At 45.4% G+C, this 13,743-nt stretch overlaps 1 protein-coding gene across 1 annotated transcript in view; it reads right to left on the bottom strand.

The window, feature by feature from the left end:
* The window catches only part of itpr1b (inositol 1,4,5-trisphosphate receptor, type 1b), an 88,187-nt gene that overhangs the window by 37,663 nt on the left and 36,781 nt on the right, over positions 1-13,743 (bottom strand). Inside the window, exons 38-39 of the mRNA XM_079747617.1 lie at positions 11,884-11,995; positions 317-446 (exon numbers count right to left, since the gene is read on the bottom strand). Of these exons, the coding sequence (XP_079603743.1) occupies positions 317-446; positions 11,884-11,995 (242 nt within the window). The remainder of the gene's footprint in view (positions 1-316; positions 447-11,883; positions 11,996-13,743) is intronic.

Genomic DNA, 13,743 nt, shown 5'->3' with positions numbered 1-13,743 from the left:
CACAAACACATAGAAGACACACAAACACACGCACACACACACATGCACAAACACATGCACACACACATACAAAGGGTAGACACCCACACGCACAGGGGCAGGTACACACAAACAACCCCCCCCCAACACAAAACACACACACACACACACACACACACAGACACACACAAGGAAGACACAAAAGACACACACGCACACACAAGAAAGACACACACACTCACACACACACAGGGAAGATGTGCACGTATACACACAGGGAAGACACATGTGCACGCACATACAAAGGGAAGACCCAGACACACACAAACACACATACCTGTAGTGGGCTTCCCTTGTGCTGTGGGACTCAGGGTGCTGGGGGAGAAGGTTGTGACGCTGTCCCTCCTCCCGCTGGGCTTGAGATTCCCATAATATCTGTTGACCAGGATCTGCCGTAGGGCCTCGCCCTGTAGGACACACACATAAACAGACATATAAACACACGCACACACAAACCCAGATATACACCCACACACGCACACGCACACAGACACACACACACACACACACACACACACACTGGGACACACACACTCTGGACATATAAACACATAATCATAGACACACACGTAAACAAATCTAGGAACAGACGCACACAATTACACAATCATAAATAGGCACAATGAACCCAAACACATACAAGAACACACACACACACACACACACACACACACACACACTAACACATGAGGTTTAGGTATCTCCTAGAGGATCTGTGATACATGTGTTACAGGAGTAGACAGTTGGAACGTTCTGTGTCGGGTAAAACCAACACTTATAGTATTGAGTCAGTGATTAAATACAGGGTAAAAGATTATGCCTTGTCTGAGAACACAATGGGCATATCCATTGGCAATACCAATGTAGAGAAACAAAGCTGGGATATCAGAATGAGGCAGTTAATAATGACACTGTAAACAATGCAATTTAAGTGACAGTGAATCAGATTCAATTACATTAACAAAAAGTTGAATTTCAATGGCATAGGGGCTTTGTATGTTTCCTTGACCCTGATCTACGCGACCACATCAGAGCTGACTATCTTTGATGTCCACGGTACTCAAAGCAACACACACACAAAGACACAAACACACTTACAAAGAGCAACTTCTTACTTGACCCTTGACCTCCCAGCTCAGTTGACCCCCACCCCCCTCCAGCTCCCAACAGTATGACTCCAGTCAATGGCAGACAAACATGCACATTCAACTACACAAACCCTGTCATCGGGTGCCACCTTGTCTCCACCACGTCACGTGACCAGAGGTCATCACATGACATGACATTGCTCCATGTGATGTCAAACTCATGAGATGGAGTTAGATACTTTATGTATAGAGGCCCAATCAGGGCCTTGCTGGGGCAGTTGTGTGATCAGCAGCTGCTCAGGATAACAGTGGTGTGAAGGGGGGGGGGAGAGGGGGCTCCTCCCCCCCCCCCTTCCCCAATCACAGAGAAAGAGAAAGAGAGAGAGTCGTGGGGGCGCAAGGCTGACAGGGCTGTATCCCCATGGGGTGGGGGGGGGTACCTACCCTCGTCTGATCCTCGAGTTGTTTCTGCGGCTGGCTTGGGTCGAGGTCCTTATAGGGTGTGCAGTGAGTTAGCGGAAAGCAGTACCAAATAAACACAAAAGTCGAATACACAAACGTAACAAAGGAAACGTTTGGGAAGGGAACGAAAAAACAAAAAAAAAGACCACAGAAGCAGAACAGAAAATAAGTGTGTTAATACAGTGCAGATTAGTAAGTGTAACTAACGTGCAGGGAAGTGAGTGGGGCGGGTGAGTAGGGGTGTGTGTGTGAGTGTGCGTGTCGGTCTGTCTGATACTGTTTGTGTGCGGGGCTTGTAAATTACATCATGCAGTTATTTTCAGGAAATCAGGGTGCAAGATAAGGATAAAGGAGAAGTTGGGAGTAAAGGCATGCAAAGGTGGGAGGGGCCTAAGCACCCTTCTGATGCGATACTAAATATTAAAACAAACAATGGGTAAAAGGGAGTTAGCAAAAAGAGCTTGCGTATTGCTGCGATCACGTTTACAGATCGGACACACAATATGTGTGTTGAAAACCAAAAGCCTGCACTAGGTCTGGGCCAGCCTCGCATCCTCTGCAACCAGAGAGGCACCCAGGGTGAGAGGATTGTTTGTGCTGGAGGTATAGTGACAGCACCTGTGTTAATTACACAGAGGTGAACCACTGGCTGCCAGGGGGGCAGGAACACACCCAAGAGGACACGTGAATGCACACACACACACACACACACACACACACACACACACACACACACACACTTAATGTTCAATCGAGGTTACATAATGGCACACACACACACACACACACACACAGTGTGAAACCTCGTGCTCTGATGTGCCATGGAGAGAGGGCACGCCCCTCACAACAAAGTAAACAACAGGCAACATGATCAAATGGTATCTGGGCTACAGTTAAAACTCCCATAATTGAGGGGGGGAGGGAGAGACTAGAAAAGGATCAACGGGGGGGGGGGGGGGTGGTAGACACAAAACAGTGGTTTTATGTTTTCCCCTGTGTGTGTGTGTGTGTGTGTGTGTGTGTGTGTGTGTGTGTGTGTGTGTGTGTGTGTGTGTGTGTGTGTGTGTGTGTGTGTGTGTGTGTGTGTGTGTGTGTGTGTGTGTGTGTGTGTTATACACACACCTCGATGGGAACCTCAGGTTCCGGCGGAGGTGCCAGCTGATAAGAAATACAAAGAGTGTTAGATACTGCAGGGTTTCTGAACGTGTTATAAAGCATGCAGGATGGCATGCAGCTGATGCACTAGATCAGATGACTCTAGAGTACCACAGAACCAAGGGGGACCTAGGGAAATCATTTAAGGAAGGTACGACTCTCAGCCAAAAGAATGATTGCACTTCTTGCACCTGTGTTTCAAATGTTCACTGTGTATTCACATCCCTACACGTCTGTAGGGTTCATAGCGATTCGCATGAACGGAATACCTCAAATGCTAATTTGCTTGGTATTTTTTGCAGCAGTGCACCGAGACAAATTCCTTTGATGTTAATTCCCTGTGTGTTACCTTACTTGGCATATAAAAAGACGAATAAGATAGAGCGGTCCTATGTCTTTATGGATCTATCCACCACATCTCGGAGAGGCCCTGTTTAACCTACTTGCAGGCCATGACTTTGCTATGTTCTCAGTGGACATAATCCCGTTCATAACGTGATTAGCAGGACTAGCTTCTCGGAAAAAAAGAGGAGAAAAAAAAGAAACGGTACAAAACGCTTAAACAGTTACTGAGAATCCATCATGACGTTGCGGTTCTAGTGCTTGTTACCATGAGGTGAAGGTAAAGTCAGGACTGCACTGCCAGAACTTTCTGTTCACCGTGCTGGTCATGTAAAGACATAGTCAACCATTCATTAAAATGAGGCTTAAAAGAGGAAGGATTGTTGGGGAAAGACTTGAAAATATCACAGATTTTAATCAAAGACAAAGGGTTAATTTGCCCATGTCACAGTTGTGGTCTTCTACTGACAAGAATCCAAGAAGCCCAGGAACGTTGGATTGATGGATTGTGAGATGATTGAACCATGATACATTAAAACTCAAACAAAAAAATAAATAAATAAACTACAAATACTAAAACCAAAATACAATTATTTGAAAAGCCTGGGACATCCAAAAATACATATGAAAAAAGAACTAAAGAAATGGAACAAAGGAATTCAATCAATATTACTATTTGTACACACACACACACACACACACACACACACACACACACACACACACACACACACACTAACCCATATGCATGCAAAGAATAAACCCTTGTATACATTAGTGAACTCATCTCTGCTGCTTTCCCACACATCGCGAGGGACAGCCAAGAAAAAGTCAGTCAAGTTATAACCGTCGCCCAAAGGCCGCGGTTACCGCAGCAACCGTGTCACGCCGCGATGGACTGAGTAATTACACAAGCTGACAGGAATCTCCCCCACCCCGCGCATGTCATCACATCGATTCCACTGTATCGCCGATGATTCATGCAAATGAGGCCCGGAAGCAGACACACACACACACTTTGCAACCTAGTCCATCACATTAAAAAACACCCAAAGCAATTGAATTATCTGTTGTCCCCAGCTGACAACAGGAGTTGCAGTTGGACCACTCAATAGTCCAGGACTTGTTGCTTGGTTGGTGATGGTGGTCAGCGTGCACGCAAACAAAAGTAACTCAATATGACACCATATTTACATTGAAAATAAAGAAATTTCCCCGGTCAGAGGACGAGGCTTGGACTTGGCTTGACATGGGGGGAGATACAAGACCTGATGGGTTTCAACTGACGAATAACTGATGACTCAACTTTCCACCCCCCAACACTTTCTGATCCGATTACCTAGAAATGCCTCCAGGAGTAGATAAAATACACACAGACATGCACCCACACACACACGTGCACACATACGCACTTCACCCTCGGCTTCACCCCAACGTTTTTAAAAGCCACCGGAGCGGCGAGCGGCCGATTTGGACGGGCGCCACAAGGAGATGGTGAAGCAGAGCGCGAGAGGGAGGGAAAAAACGTTCACATCAAGGGAAAGGGGGGCGGTGGAGGAGGGGGAGGGAGGAGGAGCAGGAGGAGGAGGAGGAGGGAGAGGAAGGGGAGGAGGAAGAGGAAGGGGAGGAGAAGGGGGGAGAGATGGGGAGGAGGAGGAGGAATAGGAGAGGAAGGGGAGGAGGAGAAGGGGAAGGAAGGGGAGGAGGAGAAAGAGGAGAGGAAGGGGAGGAGGAGAAGGGAGGAGAGGAAGAGGAGAAGGGGGGAGAGGGGGAGAAGGGGGGAGAGGAGGAGGAGAAGTGGGGGAGAAGGAGGAAGAGGAGAGAGGAAGGGGAAGAGGAGGAGGAGGTGAAGGGGGAGAGGAGGAGGAGGAGGAAGAGGACAAGAAGGGGGAGCGGAGGAGGAGGAGGAGAAGGAAGAGGAGGGGGAAGAGGAGAGAGGAAGGGGAGGAGGAGGAGGAGGAGAAGGGGGGAAAGGAGGAGGAGTGGGAGGAGGAAAAGGGGGGAGGAGGAGGAGGAGAAGAAGGAAGAGGAGGGGGAAGAGGAGGAAGAGGAGAGGAAGGGTAGGAGGAGGAGGAGGAGGGGGGAGAGGAGGAGGAGTAGGAGGAGGAAAAGGGGGGAGGAGGAGGAGGAGAAGGAAGAGGAGGGGGAAGAGGAGGAAGAGGAGAGAGGAAGGGGAGGAGGAGGAGGAGAAGGGGGGAGAGGAGGAGGAGTAGGAGGAGGAAAAGGGGGGAGAGGAGGAGGAGAAGGAAGAGGAGGGGGAAGAGGAGGAGGAAGAGGTGGAGGAGAAGGGGGGAGAGGAGGAGAAGGGGAGATGAGGGGTGGCGATAAGCGTTTGTTATGGCAGCTCCCCCACTTGTGAAAACTGGTGAACCGCCAAAATAAGAGTGGCAGGCCTCAAACAGTTAACAGGTGCCGTTCGACGCGGGGGAAAGTACACCGCTGGCGGGGGGGGGGGCAAACTCGCCTCCTCTCACCTCACAGCACCTCACATCACCTCACCCCTCCCTCCCTCCTTCCCACCCAACCACCCGGCATTATCGATGTGTCCAGGAAACCACTTCAGCTGGATTATTTTTTTTTTATTGCCAATACTGCTCAAAGGTCAGACATCGACAGCCTGAAACTGCACAAGACACACTCTCACCCTCTCTCTCACTCACATACACACACAAAACACACACAAAAAACAAACAAGTGTGTTTTGTAGCCACTGACTGTGTGCTGCTGGCTGCAGCTCAGGAATAATGTGGCTGTACAGTGTGGGGAAGTATCTTGACAGTGCTGCTGTGTGGTCTAAAGGAATTTGCGTGCAGCGCCCCCTCTTGGTGGGGACGACAACAGCAGGGGCCGACGCTCCCGGTGTCTCCTCAGTTCACCCGGGCCGAGGGAGGGATGGGGGGAGGGCTGAGGACAAACCGGGACGCGGGAGGCAAACCGGTCATGGCACAACTAGGGTGTGGCACCGCCCCGCCCCCAAACCCCACACACACACACACACACACACACACACACACACACACACACACACACACACACACACACACACACACACACACACACACACACACACACACACACACACACACATACACACACCCACAGGCAGACTGCTGGCACGCAACCAGACAGGATCCCAGCCAACACGAGAACAGAGTGAGATGAAATAGATCGAAGATTGCGCGGGTTGGGGTAGGGGACGGGGAACAGTTGGGGAGGGGGTAATCAGGGACACAGGTTGTGAAAAAGGGGGAGAAGAGAATTAAATCACGAGAGATGTTTTAATTTTAGGAATTTGTCTTGGATAAGAAAAACAAAAGTTAACAGTCAACATTGCCACATGTATGAGTTTACAATGGGGACGGTGTGATGAGAGAGAGGGAGATAGAGAGAGAAAGTGAGGAAATAAAAGATAGAGGGATAAAGAAAGAGATAAAGAATAGCAATGAAAGAGGGAGAGTAGATAAGATAAGATAGAAGGAGAGCGAGATGGAGAGAGAGACAGATACAGAGAGAGAGAGAGTGTGAGAGTGAGAGCAAGAGAAGGCGAGATTCCTGTCACACATGCAGAGCGTGCCCACTGCTCTGCACAAATACACACACACACACACACACACGCACACACACATACTGCATGCTTTAAAAGACACGTTCCTTAAATAACTTGTGCCTTCCTGAAGCCATTTTACCTTAGAAGCTCCGATTACATCACAACTGTGTGGGAGAGACAGTGTCCCTGGCTGACCCCTTCCAAAACCTCAGTGTTTACAGAGGCACCCACAAACACACACACACACACACACACACACACACACACACACACAGAGGATCAACACGTGATCAACACATACAAAGATGTCCCCACGACACCTTAGAATGTGTATGGATTACAATGATGTGCTATTTGGATACAGTATATGGAATTGTATATATCTATTTTAGGCACGTTCATATTTACTTTAAATACCAAGATATCTATCAGTGACACATTCCCAAAAACGAAGCATCAGCTCCAAAATACTACTAGTAATAATAATAGCTGTGTGTTAACAGAAGGGCTGCCGACCCATCCCCCGTGGAGCGAGGGCTCAGAGGACCAGCGTGAGCGCTCAGCGATCCCAGCGGACCCTCTCCCTCTGCTGCTGCGAGGGAAAGCCAGGTGTTAAGCCTGCCAACCACGCTCCCAGCAAGACCAGCGTGTGCACGTGCACATGGAAGCCCACTTGTTTGTTTGTGTCTACGTGTGTGTGGGCATGTCTGTCTGTCTGTGTGTGTGAGAGAGACGTGTGTTTGCCTACGTGTCTGTTTAGCTGTATGTGTATGTGCGTGTGTGTGCCCCGGGCTTGTTTCTGCGTGTGTGTTTGCATGCACGTGTGGCTGTGGGTGCTTAGAAGGGGGGTTTCCATCTATGGGATCCTGCATGGTGTGGGATGGCAGAGAACTAATAATTCACCTCTTCCTGGAAACTCCCCCCCCTTCCCCCCCCCCCCCCCCCACACACACACACACACACACACACACACACACACACACACAAACTGCACTTTGCTCCCAGCTGTACACAAATCCATCTCCTGGCACCCTAACCTAATGCTTCTTGTAAGGTTTTTCTCCCCGTTATTGGCGGCAGCTGTCGTTCATAGATTACCTTACCTTACCCCATCGCACCGTTTTCAGATATGTTTACGATTAACACCCGGAGAGGACAGGGAGTACCGATTCCTCTGGGTGAGAGGTCGCTGCCACCCAGTAAACACGGAAAAAGACTGCGCGCACACTCGCTTTCTGGCTGTCATCAGATCTGGTTGTGCGGCTGCTACATATATGGAGTGGCTCTGGATATATATATATATATATATATTAGTGCTGTCAAGCGATTCAAATATTTAATCACGATTAATCGCATTAATGTCATAGTTAACTCGCGATTAATCTCACATTTTTTTCTATTCTAAATATCCCTTGATTTCGTGCTGCTAGCCTTTTAGTGAGATCAGAGCGTGTTGAGAAGGACAGTAATAAAATATATTTGATAAGATGGATATAAGAAGAGAGACCCGCAGTGAATTCAACCCAGTCCACTTGACATCGCGTAGGTGCATGACAGTGGTAGGCCTACCGTAAAACTTCAATAGCCCGGGCTTTCATTTGTTTCAATCACTGAACGTTCGAACAAAACTCTTGCTCAGCAAAGATGGGAAATATTATAACATTTATTATTTAAACCAGTATGAATACTCCTACCGTACGTAGGCCTATACACATTACCAGGCTATCGAATAACGCCCACACACACACACACACACACACACACACACACACACACACACACACACACACACACACACACACACGGTGGCAGACTGGTAATCGACAGTCGGGAGAATTCCCGGTGGGCCATTAACATTTCGGGGCTGTCGGGCTGATTACTGCGGGAAAACAATATTGCATTTATAAAAGTTCCTTGCAGTGCCGTCCGTCAGCCTGAGCTGTGCGCCCGCAACCTCTCACTCACTCAACAGACACAACCTGTCAACGTCGCAACCAAGTCGATTTTGTCTAGAGGGGAGTAACTTAACGGCAACTCCCGAAGTGGTACAGCCCAGGTGGGCCTTGAACTGCGATTGGTCAGAAAGACGTAGCAGCTAATGACAACATTGAACTCTTGTGCAGGCTCGAACAGAGTGACACACAAACACACACACACACTTTTAAGGAGTTTTTCACCTGCTCCGTATCCTTGCTTGCCCCAACAAGTTTGTGCGGCGTGCTTGTTGTTTTGTTTCCGGTGTAGCTAGATTCGGTATGGTGTTGTAGTTTTTCTAACGCGACTAGTTGTTGCTAGACAGCAGGTGAAAAAACTACAACGTTTGCCAAGCCAAAAGAGCGTTAATCGCGCGATAAAGAAATTAACGCCGTTAAAATAGGTTTGCGTTAACGCCGTTAACGACACGTTAAACTGACAGCACTAATATATATATATAGACACACACAAACAGTCTTAAAGTAACACACGTATACACACGCTCAGACACCTTTCCAAACGCAGACACGCACACTCACACAGACGTGCAGATGTACACTCACACACACACACACACACACACACACACACACACACACACACACACACACACAACGATCTAACCAGCAATCTGAACAGTTGAAATGCAACATTTTAGATATTATATAAAGGGCAAGAATATAGAATATGAGATACTACTTCCATTAGATAATTTAAAGAGATATTACAAATCCTCTGCAGTGTTCTATAAATCCCTTCTGAAGATCTAGCAAAGCTGCTTGGCATAAAGATATAATGCTGTTGTTTGGTCTGAACACTTAACAGTGTCGATGGAAATCACTCATCAGACACCAACACATTGACATGCATACACCTTAAAGGTACAGTATAAAAAGTAGTCGATCTCATATCAAGGGACCGAAACAGTTAACACAATAATGGCAAGTTACTAGCACATTGATTAGCACACAAAGCACATTTTCAATTGAAATTTACCTCTGTACGAAGATTAACACGAGAGATTTCAACATAGTCCACCAAGCCTACATAGTTACTCAGTATAAAACTGTTGTACTACTATCTTAACTTACACCAATATTAATAATATGCAGGTTTAAAATGGACAGCTTTTTAAGCACGCAGCATGCAGTGTAGTGCAATGCTATCACTATATACACATTGCCCAAAAGCTTTTAGAAATGCCTAAAGGCTTCTAAGATGAACGATTCTGAAGACATGATGGACGAATGCTAGCCAAGCAAGCTAACGCGTATGCGCTACACAAGGGGAGGGACTAAGCAGATGGATTTCAACCACAGAACAGCAAACTTTAGGAGGTTAGTCTATTGGAGAAACCAACACTACACTAGGAAAGAAGTAAGAAAAAAGGTCAACCTCCGCCACATCCATTTCATCATCAAAGGCAATCAGCTGGAAGAGAAGAGTGTAGAAGCCAAGAGTTAGTGGTTAATAGAGCGACATTAGCGTGGCAACGCATGGCAAGTGTAAAACGTTAGTGAGTTAGCATTAAGGTAATTGATGTGTCTTGAGGCCTCAATGTTGGATATTTCTTACAACATCTAAGATGGATTATACTCATGATCTCACCCATCTTCTCTTGGAAATTTGCAACTTCCGTTAGTACGTGTGCGAGTTGCGCTAATATTTGTACTTTAACTTGTATTCATGCAAGTGTTTAAGAATTCTTGTATTAATTTGAATGAGAACGGAGGCCTTAAAATAATGAAATACTTTGAATAAGCATGCAGAATTGTTTCTATCTATTAACCTATTTGACTGGTTTGCTAGGATAGTTTGTTAGTTAGCCTTAATTGTTAGCATACTTGGGCTCATTAGTTCAATAATGCTTGCTGGCATGCCTGTGTTTGTTAGCTTGCATGTGTTTGTTAGTGTTGGAGCGTACATTAGGATAGAAGTATATATGTTAATGGTTTAATAGTAGGGGTGCGACTTATACCACATTTTTTCAGAACAAGTCCTCAAATTTGGGTACTTTGCCATACAGAGTACCGATATGAGTAATCCCACAACAGTTCTACGAATTTCTTTGAATTTCTTTTATTTTTTATTTTTTAACTTCACTTTCTGACCTTAACAATTTCAATATATACCCTGATGCTGTAAGCTGGCATGGGAAGTCTGTTCCCTATATTAATATAAAGTTTAGTATGATAATCATTGTGTGTTGATTATATAAGGGTTTGCATGATATAACCACTGTGTTATATGCGAGTTGTTGTCATTTTGTTGCATCGATGGAAATGCTTTTTTGCCTTTCAGAAAAGATGTGAAGGCATATTAACACAGATAACAACAAATTTTAGTTAAGAGTGGAGCCAAACAGGTTTCTGACCGCATCAATAAGTTGAGAGGTCGAGGGAGACTGTAAGGGAACATGGAATTATAGAAACATCTCTTTAACAAAGGTCAGTGGGATTACTGTTACTAACACACTCACTCGCGCACTTGGAGAAGGAGGAGCGGATAACAGACTCTATGGATAATAACCACCCAACAACGATATAAACAACAATATCATCACACGCCATAGTATCGCCTGTGATTTACTCTGCAACACGCATATGGATATATGCATGTTGCAGAGAAAAGGACCGCTACGCTGCTTTCTGGTCCCTCCACCGGGAAGCAGAAGCTGTGGTAACTATACTTTGGATAACAAATGATGAGTAACAGTTCCATGGTGCCTATTGTGTGTGTGTGTGTGTGTGGTTGTGTGTGTGTGTGTGTGTGTGTGTGTGTGTGTGTGTGTGTGTGTGTGTGTGTGTGTGTGTGTGTGTGTGTGTGTGTGTGTGTCTGTGTATGGAATTTGGTTACTGTTTTTACTGCGTTTAGCAGATTGTATATGAAAATGGTACGATCTCTTGCAAGTGCATCTGCACACAGGTCATATGCTCTTCCTCTGCCTCCCTGCTCACCTGACCACAGGTTAACGTCAAATTGCCATAAGCCGGAGTAGTTTTTTTAGTACGGTTACGTGTATCGGACCGAAACAGAGTACCCTTATCGATGCATCCCTAGTTATCCAAATGGATAACGCTTTTCCACTAACTGACCGCCACGATGGCTTCAGGGGTACAACATGTCGGGTACAGCTGGAGGCGGGCTCTGAACTGCACAGAAGGGACAGGCCTTTGAACACTCAGACCTCGGTTCACTCGTGATATCAGGACGTGTGGGACAAGGCTACAGGATTGAACCAGGACGGGGCGAGAGGAGAGGTGACAGGGGGGGTACCTTCTCCCCGTAACCCCGGTCCTTGGTCATCATCTCCCTGAGGGTCTGCAAGACTTTGATGCACAAGCGCTCCTCGTTCTCCTCCAGCAGCTGCTTGGTGTGCTTGATCAGCCTGTTCAAAAGTAGGGAAAGGAGGGGTAAGGATAACGTCATGATGATGTCCGGATGATGTGTTGTTTAATGTGTGTTGGCCGTCATCCGATCTGACTGTTTTTCTCAAAAAGGTTCATTAGTATCAGGGAACAACTGCTTTAGATTGTCCTTGGCTGACTCCGTTTTGAATCACATTGCACAACTACCAGGTTAGGAAACTATTTAATCATTTCCTTCAGGTAAATATTACAGGCCTGCGACAGCCAAAGATACCAATAAAAATAATAATAAATATTACCGCAAGCGGTGATTAACGGGGTCCGAGCAAAATTAAAAGTCAAGAACACACTAATGGAAGATATAAAAATATGACTAATAATTATGAAGGAAAGATGATGAAGATGTTCCACTTAATGCAATACTGTGCCTCGGCTTTCAGGTGAGCTGCAAAGCAATGGCCGAATGTCATGTTCAGCTTGTTCATAATGCTATAATCGGGATTCGAACTCTCAACCTAACGATCACCTGTACAAGGCATTATCCCATTGATCCACTGATAAACCTGAACTGCAGCCTCATTCACATCGTCAAAATGTATATTGATAAGCATACAACATCCAGAAACCTCCAAGCGCACATTTCTCAAGTGAATTAAGGGTTTTCTTAAAGGCATATACCTGAAAAATCTTTGACATTCTGGGGAAATTAAACCTTTGTAGTCAAGAACAATAACGGAAGAAATATAAATATGACAGAGTTAATTATGAAGGAAAAATGGTTAACGAAGAAGTTCCCCTAATGCCACACTGTGTCTTGGCAGTCAGATTTTTGGAAACTAATGAGTCGGAATGTTGATTGCCTGATGAATTTCAGGTGCTGTTCAATGTTGTGTTTCTTAAATGAGTGGCAATGACAGAATGTCAAGTTCAGCTTGTTCATAATGATCTAATCAGGATTCGAACTCTCAACCTAAGGATCACCAGTACACAGCATTATCCCATTGAGCCACTGACATTCCTGAACTGCATGAAGCCTCATTATAAGCACACCACATTAAGAAAACTCCAAGCACACATTTCACAAGAGAATTAAGGGCTTTCTTAAAAGAGCACAGATCTGAAAATTTGCACTGTTAATGGTATCCACCTAATGATAGCCGTATGGTAGTAACAAAATAGTCATATAGGCAAAATGGGTTGAGACTGTGGACGTTTGGCTTTTCTATGAAATTGTGGGAAAAGTAAACATTTTTAGAGCAGAAGACCAGGGTGAAATAGATGCATATGATTTTAGAGATTAATATGATGAAAGAATTTTGAGTCCAGGTCAATCTGGTAAGGAGAAATAAGGCAGTTTGGGTGCAGTACCACGATTTGGGTTTATGGGTAGTGGGGGTATTGGTATCCACCTAATAATAGTTGTATGTTTTTTTATACAATAGCAAAATGGACATATAAGAAAAATGGGTTAACTGCTCCAACTTTATTGGCCAATATTTCTCAAATGGAACTAAATAAAACTAAATCTGAGGCTTGGTCTAAAGATTTTATGTGGCGATTTGGGTGAATTTTTGATTATTTTTGTAGCCTGTGAATCTTTTTATCATGCTTTAATATGAAATTGTGGTAAAAGTAATTTTTTTTAGGGTTTTATAAATGCATCTGATTCTAGAGATTAATATTCTGAAAGATTTTTGAGTCCAGGTCAATCTGGTGAGGAGAAATAAGCTTAATTCATGATTTTTTACAATGGTGCCACCTTTGGGTG

The sequence above is a fragment of the Pollachius pollachius genome (assembly GCF_949987615.1).
Source record: "Pollachius pollachius genome assembly, chromosome: 12".
NCBI classification, from domain to species: Eukaryota; Metazoa; Chordata; class Actinopteri; order Gadiformes; family Gadidae; genus Pollachius; species Pollachius pollachius.
The sequence above is the reverse complement of the archived record's forward strand: the minus strand, read 5'-3'. Positions and strand labels throughout refer to the sequence as shown.